The 15,670-nt window shown below is 49.1% G+C and overlaps 1 protein-coding gene across 2 annotated transcripts in view; it reads right to left on the reverse strand.

Annotated features, from left to right (window-relative positions):
• The window catches only part of LOC147880053 (uncharacterized), an 85,422-nt gene that overhangs the window by 51,017 nt on the left and 18,735 nt on the right, over positions 1-15,670 (reverse strand). For both annotated transcript variants that reach the window (XM_087372023.1, XM_087372022.1), the window contains one exon: positions 11,378-11,660. In XM_087372023.1, coding sequence (XP_087228149.1) covers positions 11,378-11,660 — 283 coding nt within the window. The remainder of the gene's footprint in view (positions 1-11,377; positions 11,661-15,670) is intronic.

Raw genomic sequence — 15,670 nt, forward strand, 5'->3', positions numbered from 1 at the left:
CTTCCATCCACAGCCTCTACATCCGCAACTACAGCCACTGGCACTGATATACCCCTACCCATGATATCGATGGCTACACCCTCCCCTAGGATAGAGGGGTTGTCACTGACACCATCTTTTCCATCTCTCCCTTCTACTCCCGATACAGTTTCCTCTCCGATTATGACACCTACTTTGGAGGGGTCATACACTGTTCCGCACTACTCGACCTTGTTCTCCCCTCTTACTCTTAGTCAGCCCACGTTCCCACATCTTGCTGGAATCGCCTCCTCCAGGCCACTATCATCTCCATATCGCACCCATCTCACCCAGTCATCACCCAGCCTCCAATCTCATCCCCACACTTTCATGCCACAGTCCTTTCAGTTTCCACTAGGACACGGACGAGCTGACTCATTAGAGGCTTGGGAGACCTTGTTGATGGAGGTACATAGCATTCGAGAGCGGAGATGGAGCTGTCACCCTTTGCACAGGAGCAGACACGCTTCACCATGGGACAGGCACGTCTCATATAGGAGCAGGCTCAAGCTATCCGAGACTAGGGTGATCCTATTTAGGGACTCAGACAGGAGATTTCACAGCTCCGACAGGAGGTCACTGCTATATGCACAGTCCCAGGAAGCACCATAGTAGTGGAGGCACAGATTGCGAACATGCAATCTGCCATTGAGGAGACATCCAGATGGGTCGACGTAGCCAACGGTTTCATGACGCTCAGGCACGACTCTCAGCTTTACGTCATAGGTCAGCCTTGCGAGACCAGCCAACGATCTCTATGGATGAGGACCTCACTCCACTACAGATTGAGGAGAGGCGCTTCCTGTTGCAGCAACGAAATCAGGCCCACAAGGAGGGGAAGTGGGTAGTAGTACGTGATGGATGACTCCTTACAGACCCCCGTCTGGAACCCACCTCCTCTCCCACCTAGGGGGGGGGGGGGGGGTTCTATGAGACTCAGATATCCGAGACCCTACCCTGTACCATCTGGAACTGTAATGGTACCTTATGGTCGAAACCAGGGAATTTCTCGAAATCCTACACGGGTCACGACATCGTCTTTTATATAGAGGCACATCAGAGTCCAGAGCGCCCACTACCAGTAGTCAGCGGGTATATATGGGCGTCTGCCTACAGAAATGAGATGAGGGGTTCGAGGGGTTCGAGGGTCAGGAGGAGTCGCAGTCCTTTACAGATCCACACTTTTGGGGGCCATCTCAGTAGAGCAGGGAGATACACATTCCAAGTTCCTCTAGATCCGGATTCAACACATGGACAGCCGGGATCTGTTTATTGTTGGTTGCTACTTCCCCCCTAAGACCTCCCACTTTGCCAAAGATATTCGAGGCGAGGATGAGACATCCCCATTTCCTGCTCTTTATCAGTCCATTGTTGACTTCTCTAGCCACGAAGAAGTCCTCCTAGTTGGGGACTTCAACACGAGGACAGGCGCTCGTCAGGCACCACTCCTTGACTTCAAGGATGATTCTATATATATATACCTTTGTAAGACTAGAATAAGTCTAATGATTCTACTCTACTACCAGACATTGACCTTGAGGAGGCAGGTATGCTAAGGGTTTCGGCTCACAAACGAGGACCTTTCACATCCTATGAGCAGGCCCTATTAGACCTCGACAAAATACATGATCTCGTTATTTGTAATGGTCTTGACAGATGGCCTCAGGTGGTTTCACTTGCTTTCCATATGAGGGAGGCTCCAGTGTTGTGGACTACATCATGGGATCCCATGCCTTCACATCTCGCATCACTGACTTTACTGTAGTACCTCTCCCTCCAGGGGCTGATCACACCTATCTTTTCTTTAGCATTTCTACTCCCCTTCACGCAGCACTCTCCACCCCTTTTAGCTCTTACTCCACCTACCATGATATACTCTTTGATCGCAATCACTCACCTACTTACTCTCGCCGTCTATACTTACTTCTCGCCTACATTGACTTTATACCCATATTAGAGGACTGTGCTACCCTAGCCACCCGCTCACTACACGAGGCTGCTCTCCACGCTTTCCGCCACCCCACCCGCTCCACCCGCCCACCACCCCCTGGGACCGTACCCTGTAATAGTTGGTACGATGATGAGTGTAAAACTTTACACCATCAGCTAAGATTCAAAACAAAAAATAGTCTTCCGAGCGAACCAGAGACGCGACGCGAGTACCGTCGACTGGTACGCAGAAAGAAACTAGACTTTGTTCGCCAGAACAAGGAGGAGCTACTGAACATTCTGTTCAGTAACAACTCTAAGGACTTTTGGCGGAGATTTCTAGAGGAGCAGTCCCCCTCACCACTCACTGACACTCAGGTGTGGTTTGATTGTGCACACACACTCTATGATATCCCAAATCAACCAGTCCCTAACCTGTCACATATGCCACGTCCCACATCCTGCACCCTCTTCACTAGGGAGGGGGTAAAGGATGCTGTAATGAAACTTCATAATGGCCGAGTGAAAGATCATGAGGGACTATGCACTGAGTTCATTGCATATGGGATTAACCTCCTAGCCCCGATCTTAGCAAAGCTATTTAATGAAGCTGTTTGTTTGGGGAATCCATGCACTTAGACCATCAACACTATCTCACCCATTCACAAGGCAGGGGATCCCATGAGCCCGGAGAACTATGGGACCATTATGATTGGACATGTCATGTCCAAAAAATATGCATCAATGCTGCATTCTGAGGTGAGCAGATTTGCGGAGTGTCGAGGACTTAGAGCAGCGGGACAGGCCGGATTCAGACGTGATCATGGAACCATGGACCGCATTCGCTCAGATGTATCATCAAGGAGGCAAGGGCATGGAACCATAGAGTTTACTGTTGCTTTGTGGATTTCCGCAAGGCATTTGACACGGTTCCGAGAGTCCGTCTATGGTTCCTACAGGATTTGGGTTACAACCAGGAGATCATTTGGACTGTCGTGGCACTTTATGAGCATTTCACGCAGAGTCCGGGAAGGATCTGGGTGGACAGACGAGATCATGAGCACTATCGGGATCAAACAAGGGTGCCCATTATCACCTAACTTGTTTGGCCTCTACATTGACGAGCTTGAGACAGTGATGCAAACACAAGGGGGGGTAGGTTGCTCTCTTGCGGGCACACTGATCCGGATATTGCTTTACGCAGATGACGTGGCTCTCTTGTCTTCCTCGACAAAGGAGCTCCAGAGACACCTTGACACACTACAGTCCTTTTGTGAGTCTCATGATTTGAAGGTCAACCTAGGCAAAACTAAAGTTATGATCTCATGGGATCCCCTGCCTTGTGGATGGGTGAGATAGTGTTTTTTTTTTTTTCCCCAAAAAAGAGACTTCTATTAAGTAAGAAAGAAACCCGCTAGAGCAAGCTCTGTGCGGAAATACACCATGCTAAGCATGTAATAAAAACACCTCAGAGGAATGAGGTAGAAAGGAACCAATCTCAACCCTGTAGAAGTCTCAGCAAAGAAGGGAGAGTCTCTCCAATCTCTGAGAAAAGTAACTCTCCCGGAGGAGGCTGCTCGAGATGATCCTTGCATGGTCGCCCAAATGGCCATCAGAGTGTGTATCGTATCTGTCCAAGTACTGGCCAAGATCTGAGAAGGGTGAACCTGAGAACCCTCCAAAGCCTCAGTGCACCTGGCTCTCCAAATGTGCCATGCTGCAATGCTAGCTAGGATCTCCCATGGAGAGTCGACCGAGGAGTGAGCAGCCCTAAAAAGAGTCGCCGGAACATCCTCTAGAGAGCACGACTCCACAAGGTGTCGTCGGATGTGAAGAGCCCAAGAGGAGTCAAGTCTCTCAAAAAATACCTGGGGCCCTGAAAGAGTAAGCCAAGCCACTGATCCCCAGGTCATACTTGCAATCCCCTTCCATATGATTCTCGCCTATCTGCAATCCCATAGGCAGTGCTGTACTGTCTCTAAAGCAAAAAGGCAGCGAGGGCAAGAAGGGTCAGCTCCGAACTTGGATCTCCAATGGTTCACTGCTATCCCACCATGAATAAAAAGCCAAAAGAAGAGAGTGATTTTTCTATTCCGGTGGGATTTCCAGAGCCTCTGCCAAAAAATTCTCTGCAAGTCAGCAGAAATCTGAAAGTTCTCCCAATGAGGAGCTCTAGTAGGCTTCCAACCCCTAGAGCTGAGCTGGAATTTCCTGGCATTATTGACCATGTAACGAAAGAAGGGGATGCCCTTCTCTCGGTGCCCTTCATCTATCCATTCCCATTCCCCAAGGTCCCACTGCAAAAACTTAGTTGGGACACCTCCATAGAGCCACAGCCTCCATGAGCCAAGGGCGAGGAGAAGCGGGTCAGGATCCAAGTACCACTGTGAAAGAGAGCCATGCTCCATGAAGCCCACTATCCTGACTGGCTGAAACGGTACCTCCAACAAGATATCGTCTGTGGATCTGGACAGCCTACCCCACGAAGAAACATCAAATACTAAGGCATCCTCATGTGGGTCAAGAAAAGCAATCACCTGTAAAGGAACTCGCAATCTGAAAAATGTCCCCATCCAGGTGGAGCAAGTAATAGGCATGTCATCTGTGTCCACCCAATCCAAGGGCAAGGCTGCATCAATCTGTTGGACTCTCCCTGCACTCCCTCTGAGATGAAGAACCATCTGGGCCTGTTGGTCTGCAGGAAGCTTCCTGAAGGCTTTCCATGCTCCCACTGTAGATGCAGGGCCCCTCTCCCATCTTGGCCACTGCATGTAAGGAGAAGCTCCAAGTGGTCTGCCAAGCTCATCCAAAATCCTGTCATTCCACAGTATAGGCTGCCTTTCAATCTCTTCACGGGTGGATGGGGGAATCCTGCGAAGAGTACTCCTGAAGCTGGCCCATGCTTTCAGGATAGCAACCATAAGAGGGGAAGAGGGAGACCTGAGGTGGGCTGTGGTGAAAACCCATCTAGTACTGTGTGTCCAATCCTCTCCTAAAGTGGGCGTGCGAGACTGTATGCATCTAATAAAAAATTCCTTCCAAGGCTCTTGTCCTGGCATAAGCCCTCTCACAACGAACTTGCAGAGTAAAGCTCTGCACTGTAGATCTCGGTCGATGATATTCAAACCCCCTTCTCTTGTAGGAAGAATCAAGGTCTCCCAAGCCACCCTGGCTGTAACATCAGTTGTGCCATCTAGACTACTCCATAAAAAGTTTCGTAGAGGCCTCTTAAGCTGAGTGATACAATCCCTAGAGTGGCACCAACAAGAGCATACAAACCATGCTGTGGCTAGTAGAACCTGGTTAACCACCACCAGCCTGGAGGCCAAGTCAAGTTCGGCTGAGCTCCAGAAAAGGAGCTTTCTTCTGATGCTTTCCAACACCGGAGCAAACTGTTGTGAGGGAGAGATGCCCACCCCAACCTGGCAGCCCAAATATCTAAAGGAGAAGCCCCTCTGTACCCAAGTGAAGCCAATATCATTACCCCAATCCGGGGTGTCATACTCGCAAATCCAAAAACCACTGGATTTATGCCAATTAATGCATGCACCTGCAGCTTTGCAAAACAAATCCAAGGCTGTCCGGAAGGAAGTGAGTGTCTTGGGGGAGGCATCCAAAAAAACAGCCGTGTCATATGCCAACTCACTATCCAGGAGCTCTTCTTCCTGGCGGATAGGAAGCCTCAGCCCATAAATATCAGCTTGAGATCTAATGTAGATACTCATAGCTTCCGCCACAAACATAAAAAGAAACGGGGCAAGAGGACCTCCCTGGCTGACGGATCTCGAAATCTAAAACCTGTCCCCTCTTACCCCCCACAATGAGCAACTGGCTAGGGGCTGATCTATAGAGAGAGGATACTCCTCTAATCCATGCATCTTAAAAACCAAAGCGAGATAGAGTACCCTCTAAAAAATCCCAGTCTACTCTGTCGTAAGCTTTCTCAAAGTCCAAGAGTAGAATGGCCAATCTCTGGCGGCTCTGCATGGCCCATTCTGAGGCCTCCCAAAATGAGAAAATATTATCAAAAATACTTCTGCCATGCACAAACCCTGTCTGCGTGTCATGAATCAAATCTGGAAGAAAAACCTGTAGCCGCAGACTGATGGCTTTCGCCAGAATCTTGTAAAAAGTGCCCAAAAGAGTAATGGGTCTCCATTGAGACACAAGATTCCTATTACCCTCCTTTGGGATGAGATGAATGAGACCATCTATAAGTGAGTTCGGCATCTCACCAGAGTCCCACATGCCCTACGGGCTGATGTAATGTGATCACCAATCTGCTCCCAAAAAGTAATAAAAAAGGAGGGGGTAAGTCCATCTGAACTTGGGCACTTGCCCTTGTGAAGGGCAAGTAATGCAGTCTTGAATTCTGCATTGGTGAAAGGTGCATCCAGAGAAACATACATCTCATCCTTCACCAATACAGGGATACACTGCCAAATAACCTCTCTGGCATCATCAATGGCCTGTGTGCCTGGATCTCCAGTAAGAAGGGATGCAAAAAAATCTGAAGCTACACACATGACAGCATCAGGATCTGACTGTAACACCCCGTCTGAGTCAACAAGCTACGAAACACTATCTCTACTATGTCTGGGCCCATGAGTAGAGAAAAAGTGTTTGTTGACCCTGCCACCCATCTGAATCCAAAAGGATTCCCATGCATGAAAGGCATACTCTGCTCTCTGATCCAACAATGTCTGCAAATGAGCCCTTGCTGCAGCAAGGCGCTCCTGAATCCAAGCATCTGTGGGCCTCTTCTGCTCTTCCCTCTAAAGGGACGCTAACTGCTGGCGTATACCAATCTCACATCTGAGAATCTCACGTCTCCTAGAATCAACGACTGAATGATAATAGTCACTAATTCCGGATAAGGCTGCAGCTACCTGAGATGGATGGACAGCTCCACCCTGTATCTGAGAAACCCAAATCTGTAAAATATCCTCCGTGAGGCTCTCCTCTGCATAAAAAGCATCCAAAATCCTGACACTGGCAGAGCGTCCTCTCCGATGAGGCTAAGAATCTGCAACACCACTGGAAAATGATCTGAGGTGGAAACCCCAGTAGAAATGCATACAGATCCTCCTTTGTCAAGTGCCCAATCATCTACATAAAATCTGTCAATCCGTGCATGAATGGGCATGTGTATTCTCCTGTTCGACCAAGAGTACAAGAGTGACTGTGGCATAATATGAAAGGCATCATCCAACCAAGTGTCTCTGCCACTGAACTGAAAGAGAAAAGCATCCCAGGCTGCCCTCTCCACAGAATGAATTCCACCCTGTCTGCCTCCCTTTTTGTCTGAAGGCAACTCAACCATGTTGAAGTCGCCACCAATGATCCAAGAATCTGCAATGGGGGCCCAAGAGAGTAACTCCTTCCAAAACGAGATCCGCTCCCCTTTGTTGTTGGGACCATAAAGATTGAGAAGACCAATCTTACGCCCTCCAATCAAAATAATCATCCATTGAGCTCTAGAAGGGGAGATAATACCATGACCAGCAACCAAGGGGAGAATAGAAAGAGACACCGAAATGCAAGTACCTCCCCTTGTGCCCATAGCAGGCGACCAGAAGGTATGTCCGGAAAGCAGTTTGCCAGACTTAGAGCAATCACTGGCATCTAGCTTGTGTTCCTGGATAAAAAGGATATCAATAGCACCTCCAGTGACGCCTGAATGAAGCTGGTTCCGAATCAGCTGCCTACGGCGACGGTGTGGAACTCCGCCTAGGCCCTGTATGTTCCAGCTGACTATCCTCATCGACAGGAGGATGCACCCGACCTAGTAGAGGAGACCAGCTTCCCCTGGGCCGAAACACTCCTGCTGAGGGCAGGAAACTCAACAGGTGAAAGGATCCCCACACTTGCTGAAAGGGAGGCCCTATCAGAAGGAATCCCAATGACCGGTACCCCTAAGGTGGAGGGCACAAACTCCTCATCATCCATGAAAGTCGCCGAATCTGCCAGTGCCGAAAAAGAATTCCTGATAAGCAAGTCTGACCGAGGAGTGCGAAGAAGACCTGCACTCGTGGAAGATGGAGGAGAAGGACCTGCCAGGCCTCTATCTGCAAAACTAGAGCTGGGGGTTGAGGACGCCTGTGGCTGGGGTAAAGAGGAATCAGGAGCCCTCATCTGCGAAAGAAAAGGTATGTATGATCAGCCCCTGGGGGGAGAGGTGCTACAGTGAAGTCAGTAATGCGAGATGTGAAGACAGGGGATCCCATGATGTAATCAACAACACTGGAGCCCCTCCCATGAAGAAAGCATGTGAAACCCCTTGAAGCAGGCCATCTGTCAAGACCATTATAGATAATGAGATCATGTATTCTGCCTAGGTCTAATAGGGCCTGCCCATAGGATGAGAGTGAACCTCGCCTGTCAGCCGAAACCCGTAGCATACCTGCCTCCTCAAGGTCAACATCTGCCAGTAGAGTGGAATCATCTCTGAAATCAAGAAGTGGTACCTGACGGGCCCTTGTCCTCAAGTTGAAGTCCCCCACTAGAAGAACTTCTCTGTGGCTAGAAAAGTCAACGATGGACTGATAAAGGGCAGCAAATGGGGATGTCTCATCATCACCTCGAATATCTCTGGCAAAGTGGGAGGTCTCCGGGGAGAAGTAGCAAACTGCGACAAACAGATCCTGGCTGTCCATGTGTCGTATCCGGATCCAAAGAAATCTGGAATGTGTATCTCTCTGCGCTACTGAAATGATCCCCCGAAGTGTGGATCTGAAAAGGACTGTAACTCCACCTGAACCTCGAACTCCTCCTGTACCCCTCGTCTCATCTCTGTAGGCAGACTCCCATGTATATCCGCTGACTATTGGGAGAGGGCGCTCTGGACTCTGATGTGTCTCTGTATAGAAGACTATGTCATGGCTTGTATAGGATTCCAAGAAGTTCCCTGGTTCTGACCATAAGGCACCATTATAGTTCCAAATGGTGCAGGACACGGTCTCGGATATCTGAGTCTCATAGGCCCCGCTTCCCAATGTAGGGGAGGGGACAGGTGTCCTACGGGGGCCTGTAAGAAGTCGTCCCTCTCGTACCACTGCCCACTTCCCCTCCTTTCGGGCCTGATCCCGCTACTGCAGCAAAGAGCGCCTCTCCTCAACCTGTAGAGGTGTGAGGTCCTCATCCATAGAGATCGTTGGCTGATCTCGAAGGATTGACCTGCGTCATAGAGTTGAAAGTAGTGCCTGAGTGTCATGAAATCGTATGATCAGGGGTTGCTCTCGGTTGGGATCTCTCCCCACCCGCCATGCCCTCTCTATCCTGTGCTCAGCCACACCCAGGGTAGCGGTCACGAACCAGTCGCATCTACCATCGGTGTAGCCTCAGTGCGTGGGATCCCGCGTACTCTGATGTTGAGAGCCTTACTGGCTCTCTATTGCTGCTCCATGAGGGTAGCCGAAACGGTGACCCTTGCGGGTTCCCGTTTGGCCACATCAACCCATCTGGAAGTCTCCTCGATAGCAGATTGCATGCTCGCAATCTGTGCCTCGACCACCGGGGTACTCCCTGGGGCAGTGTGTATGGCTGTGACCTCCTGTCGGAGCTGCATGATATCCTATCTGAGTCCCTGAATAAGACCCGCCTACTCCCGAATGGCCCTAGCCTGCTCCTATATGATGCGGCTCTGAAGCGGACCTGCTCCCATGCGAAGCGAGCTAGCTCCATCTCACGCTCACGAAAACTATATATCTCCGTGAGTAGGGTCTCACGGGCCTCTGGTGTGTCAGTCCACCCATGTCCATGCTGAAACTATGGTGACTGTGGCATGAAAGAGTGGGACTGAGTCCGAAAACTGGACGGTGGCTGAGTGAGGAACGGAGATGACAGTGGAATGGATGAGGCAGTCCCAACGGGGTGTGGGAGGGTGGGCTGACTGAGAGGGAGAGGGGAGAGTGAAGAGTAATGCGGCACAGTGTATGACACCTCCGAAGTAGGGGTCATAAGTTGTGGGAGAGCTGTAACAGGAGAAGAGGGAAAGGGAACAACAACTGGCGCCATGGGCATGAGTATGTCACTGATCGTAGATGTAGATGGAGCTGAGACTGGAACTAGAGCTGGGCCTGAAGCGGGGACTGAACTTGAAGTAGAGATAGAGATAGAGGGTGAGGTTGGAGCTGAAAACGAAACTGACACTCTAGCGGGAGTTGAGGTTGAGGTTGAGGTAGAGATAAAGGCTGAAGAAGCTAAGGCGGGTCCTACCTTTGCCTTGCAGTTTACCCCGAGTCCACTTCGGTTGTAACGTGTGTTCACATCCTCCAAATTCAGTTGTGTCGTTTGCTTTTTTTTGTTGTTGTTATTTTCGTCTTTCTTGGCGCTGTCCCCCGTTAATGTTCAGTCGGGAGCGGGAGCACCGGTTCCCCCCCCTAGAATGGGAGGCACGTCCAGTGCGAGGTGGTGGAGAGGTAGTGCAAAAGCCTGAAGTGGACAGGCAGCCAAGAGGTGGAGAAGGAGGAGAGGCTAAGATGGTGAGGGTTTTTTTTTTTTTAAAGGTGGTTGTGGTTTCCTCTTCTTTTTTTTTTCCCCCCCCAAAAAAAAAAAGAGAGGAGGGAGGGAGGTAGCTGAGTGAGGGGGTAGCGGGGAGCGAGGGGTGGTTGAGGGGAGCGAGGGGCTGAGCGGGGGGTAGCGGGGAGCGAGGGGTGGTTGAGGGGAGTGAGGGGCTGAGCGGGGGGTGGCAGGGAGTGAGGGGTGGTTGAGGGGAGTGAGGGGTGGTTGAGGGGAGCAAGGAGCGAGGAGCGAGGGGCTGAGCGGGAGCGAGGAGCGAGAAGGGGGGGTGCGGGTAGCGAGAAGGGGGGTGCGGGTGGAGGAGAGGCTAGCGGGGAGCAGGGAGGCTAGCGGAGAGCGGGGAGTAGGGCTGAGTGGGGAGCGAGGGAGCGGGGAGCGGAGGAGCTAGTGAGGCTAGTGGGGAGCAGGGAGCAAGGGAGCGGGGAGCAGGGCTCAGCGGGGAGCGAGGGTGAGTGAGAGTGAGCAGGGAGCGAGGCCCTTACACACTCATTTTAAATCACTGCATGATTTATAAGCCATCCCCATGCTGTGACTGATAAGCATCTTACAACTGACTGTAATTTATAGAATTGTCTAAACTTAAATAATATAAACAACAAACAAAGACCAGCATTATAAAACTACAGTAGTACTTCGAATCTATGTTACCACAAAACGAAACTCTCCTTTCGATAAGGAAATCACATTACAAGTAAGATGCCATTGCACGTGCAGCGTAACAAATTCAAAGGTTGATCAAAGTAAAACTCTTGATTCCACAATATATTCTTCTCCAACACTAAATTAGCAAAGAGGAGGCTTGCCTCAACATTGGGCCTCTTTGAAATTAACAGATTGAGATACACAAACATAAGTGCAGTTCGGTGCCAATTTAACTGATATAAGAGAACACCAGAGAGTGCTGAAGGACCTGCTACATCTAGCTTGCTTTTGATACCCTGACTTGTTGCCCATCTCAAAAGCATGATCTCTTTATCACCTGGACATGGGATGCCTGGTCTCAAAATATTTCCAGGAACTGGAAAAGAATTGAGCTTGCTTAAGACCATATCTTTCAAAGCTTTAAGTGAGTCTTTAGTTTCCACAGAACCATTGAGCTGGCAAATACTCCGACAAACTAAGTGAAGGGCCTCAAGTTCATTTCTAGGACTGAAAGGACCATCTTCGTCTTCCTCTGTAAAGTACCACTCAATCTGCACAATCCATAAAGTTCCTTTGCTCTCTCTGTCTCTCTCTCTCTCTCTCTCTCTCTCTCTCTGTGGAGTGTGCAAAAATAGGAAGGTTTCCAAAAATTTCATACTTTAGTACCTCCAAGAATTTGTCTTTTAAAGCTGGTCCTTAGAAACCAGTGTATGCTAAAGGAGATGGGCACAGGCAAGCTGCTAGATCTTCCGGTAGATCAGCTACCATGGGCACACGACAATAGATACTAATACAAAATACCAGTACTATTATGAGAAGATAAACCCCCATTCTGAGAGTATCACAGAAGAGTCACTCAAATGCACTTGCAGCCACCTATCTGTTAGCAAGAAAAACATGCCATATCATTGATTCACACCAGCTTACATGGACGACAAGGGGAGACTGGTAGATAGGGAGACAAGACACACGGTTGCATGAAACGGCATTTCGGTGCCCAAAAAAGGAAACGCTGAAATGCCTTCGTTTCCGAAATGGCAAACCCTGTTTTTTTTTTTTTAACTGAGCAAGGCTTAGCGGTGGTTGTGCCTCGTTTCGCCTATTTCGCCTCTCTACTCTTCTACTTCATAATGGCCGACGAAGCATCATGAGGGGCTATGCACTGAGTTCATTGCATACGGGATTAACCTCCTAGCCCCGATCTTAGCAAAGCTCTTCAATGAAGCTGTTTGTTTGGGGTTTCCATGCACCTGGACCATTAACGCTATTTCACCCATCCACAAAGGCAGGGGATCCCATAAGCCCGGAGAATTACATGACCATTATGATTGGACATGTCATGTCCAAGATTTATGCATCAGTGCTTGATTATGAGGTCAGTCGATTTGCAAAGTGTCGGGACTTAGAGCAGCAGGACAAGCTGGATTTCGGCGGGATTATGGGACCATGGATCACATTCTCACACTCAAGTGTATATCGAGGAAACGAGGGCAAGGAAGCAAAGGGTTTACTATTGCTTTGTGAATTTCTGCAAAGCATTTGATACAGTCCCAGAAGCTCGCCTCCTCCGATGCCTACAAGATTTGTGAGCCCGACCTCCATGGGAGTTACTGCTGTCCTGCAATCCTCCATCTGAAGTCTCTTCAGAAGTTCTCTGCAATATTTCTCCTGTGAAATGAAGATCCTGTCTTTGGCCTGCTTTACTTCTATCCCAAGGAAGTAGTGTAATAACCCAAGGTCAGTCATCTCAAACTCAGACATGAGTAGCTCCTTGACCTGAGAAATCTTCTTGACATGGTCACCTGTCAAGATAAGATCATCAACATAGAGGATGAGTACCAATCGCAACCCCTTCTCAATGAACAAGTAAAGGTTTGCCTCAGAAGGACTCTGACTTAGGCCTATCTTCTGAAAGAATACATCAATCCTTTGGTACCAAGCTCTGGGGGCCTGTTTCAGCCCGTATAACGCCTTTTTCAACCTGCAGACCTTTAATGGGGACCCTAGATCTTGAAAGCCCGGTGGCTGCTCCACGTATACCTCCTTCTCCAAGGTTCCATTAAGGAATGCGGACTTCACGTCCATTTGAAAAATGGGCCACTGGAATTGGGCAGCAAGGGCAATCACTGTCCGAATAGTAACCATGCGAGCTGTGGGAGCAAAAGTTTCATCAAAATCCATGCCTTCAGTTTGAGCAAAACCTTTGACCACTAACCTTGCTTTATACTTATCCAAGCTGCCGTCTGATTTGTATTTAAGTTTGTATACCCACTTAGTGCCGATGACTTTCCGTCGCGGGGGCCTGGCCATTAAGTCCTAGGTATTGTTCTTCAAGATAGCATCCATCTCTGCCTGCATGGCAGCCTGCCATTCTGGATTGTCCTTCGCCTCCTCGAAGGTCCTTGGCTCGTCAAGCTGAGCCACCAACGCAAAATTCACAGATGGGGTCTTTTAAAGACGTTGGGACCAACACAATCCGGAACTGCTACTCTCAGGTAATTCGGTGACCCGGGAGTCTTCCAATGTCCTTCGGTACCATTGGGGCAACCTTTTTTGCTTCTCAGTGGGAGGAGGAACTGGAACTAGATGTGCTTCTGGAACATCCTGCTCTTTCTCAGTATCTTGTGGAACATTAGCTTCTGATTTTGCCACCTCTTGGATGATCAACCTGGGGCGGGGTGGGTTTGGGGTTGAATAATCTCCTCCTACTCAATCTGAGGCTCCTCCTGGGGTTCAGGTTCCTTTTCCTTGAAGACAAAATCCCGACTAATAAGGATCTGCTTCTTTACTGGGTCGAAGAGTCGATAGGCCTTGGATTCTTCGCTATACCCAACAAAGATACATTTTCTGCTCCGGGAATCAAGCTTGGTCCTGTCTTCCTTGTATACATGCACCCATGCGTTAGAACCAAAAATGCGAAGATGAGTGATAGAGGGCTTCTTACCATAAAATGCCTCATGTGGAGTCTTGTCCTTGACGGACCTTCGTCTTGGTCCTGTTGAGAATGTGTACGGCTGTGTTGATAGCTTCACTCCAATAGGCTTTAGAAAGGTTCCTCCCTCGGAGCATAGCAAGCCATGTCTCTGTGGTGGTTCTATGCTTCCTCTCAACTATCCCGTTTTGCTGAGAAGTATGTGTTGTGGTGAGTTGTCGCTTGATCCCATGCTTGCGACACAATGTGGTGAACTCATTCGAGGTGAATTCTCCCCCCCTGTCTGTGCGGAACGTCTTGACATCCTCCCCTGTCTCCTTTTCAACTCTGGCCTTCTAGTCCTTGAACTTCTCGACAGCCTGTGACTTTTTAGCCAAACAATATACCCAGGTCATTCTACTCAAATCATCCACAAAGAGAAGTGAGTACCTGGATCCTCCCCACGATGCTGTAGACATTGGGCCACAAATGTTGGCATGAACCAACTCAAGTGGTTTGCTGGCCTGAAACGAGGGCTCTTATGGGAACTTATCCCTGTGCTACTTGCCTTCTAGACAAGCCCTACAGACACCATCCTTGTGTGTAATTGGTGGAAGTCCATCCACCATCTCCGACTTTGACATTTCAGCCAAGGTTCCATAGCTGACGTGACCGAAGCGCTCATGCCAAAGTTTGGACTTTCCGTAGCCTTCATGAACCAACATTGCATTGAGGCGGTACAGTCCGTTCTCTTCAACTGCTTGAGCCACCATCTGTCCATTGGCTTTGGATGTCACGGTGACCTTGCCATCTTGAAAGAGAACTACCATGTTGTTTTTGTCCACCTGACTTACAGACAGTAAGTTCTTGCAAAGGTTGGGTACATAAAGTACTCCAGAGATATCCTTCTCCTCACCTGCGGTCGTAATGAAAGGAATGCTCCTATGCCCTTCACAGGACATGTCCAGCTATCCCCGACAGAAACTTTGGAATCCAGGTGTGTACTTTCCATGGTTTTGAACCAAGTTCTTCTATTGGACATGTGCTTGGAAGCACCGCTGTCAACATGCGAACCCTCTTTACCTTCACTGACTGCATATGCTAAACAATGTTCATTGATTCAAAACCACTGTCCAATCGTCACATTGGCAGAATCATTCTTAGGCTCTTCTTTGTTCCAAGATTCTCTCTTCCGCTTCTGATCTGCCTTCTTCTTTCGGCATTCTTTGGCGGAGTGGCCAAGCTTTTCATAGTAAAAGCACTTCATTTTCTTCTTTCGATCAGCCTCCTCTGACTTCTTGAACTCCTTTGGCTTGCCTTTTCCAGGCTTGTCTTTGGCCACTAATGCCTTCTCGTCGGTTTGCCTAAAGAGTTTCTCTCAGGCCTCCTCCTAAAGTAGGAGTGGGCCAAGCTCCTCAAAGGTGATTGGCTTAGTCAGTTGACCCACAGTGACCGTAGTCACAAAACTTTTGAAACTCCATGGCAACTTGTGGAGTGTGAGCAACGCCAATTGACTCGAGTCCACCTTCTAACCAACTGCTACGAGTTGGTCCCGCACGACTTTCACCTTTGTCAGATGGTCATACACACTATCACCCTCATTCATATCAAGATTATAAAGCTGATGCTGAAGAGTAATGATACGGGCTG

This window comes from Dipteris shenzhenensis, chromosome 33 (assembly GCF_047967505.1).
Source record: "Dipteris shenzhenensis isolate YYH24624 ecotype China chromosome 33, Dip_SZ_1.0, whole genome shotgun sequence".
NCBI lineage: Eukaryota > Viridiplantae > Streptophyta > Polypodiopsida > Gleicheniales > Dipteridaceae > Dipteris > Dipteris shenzhenensis.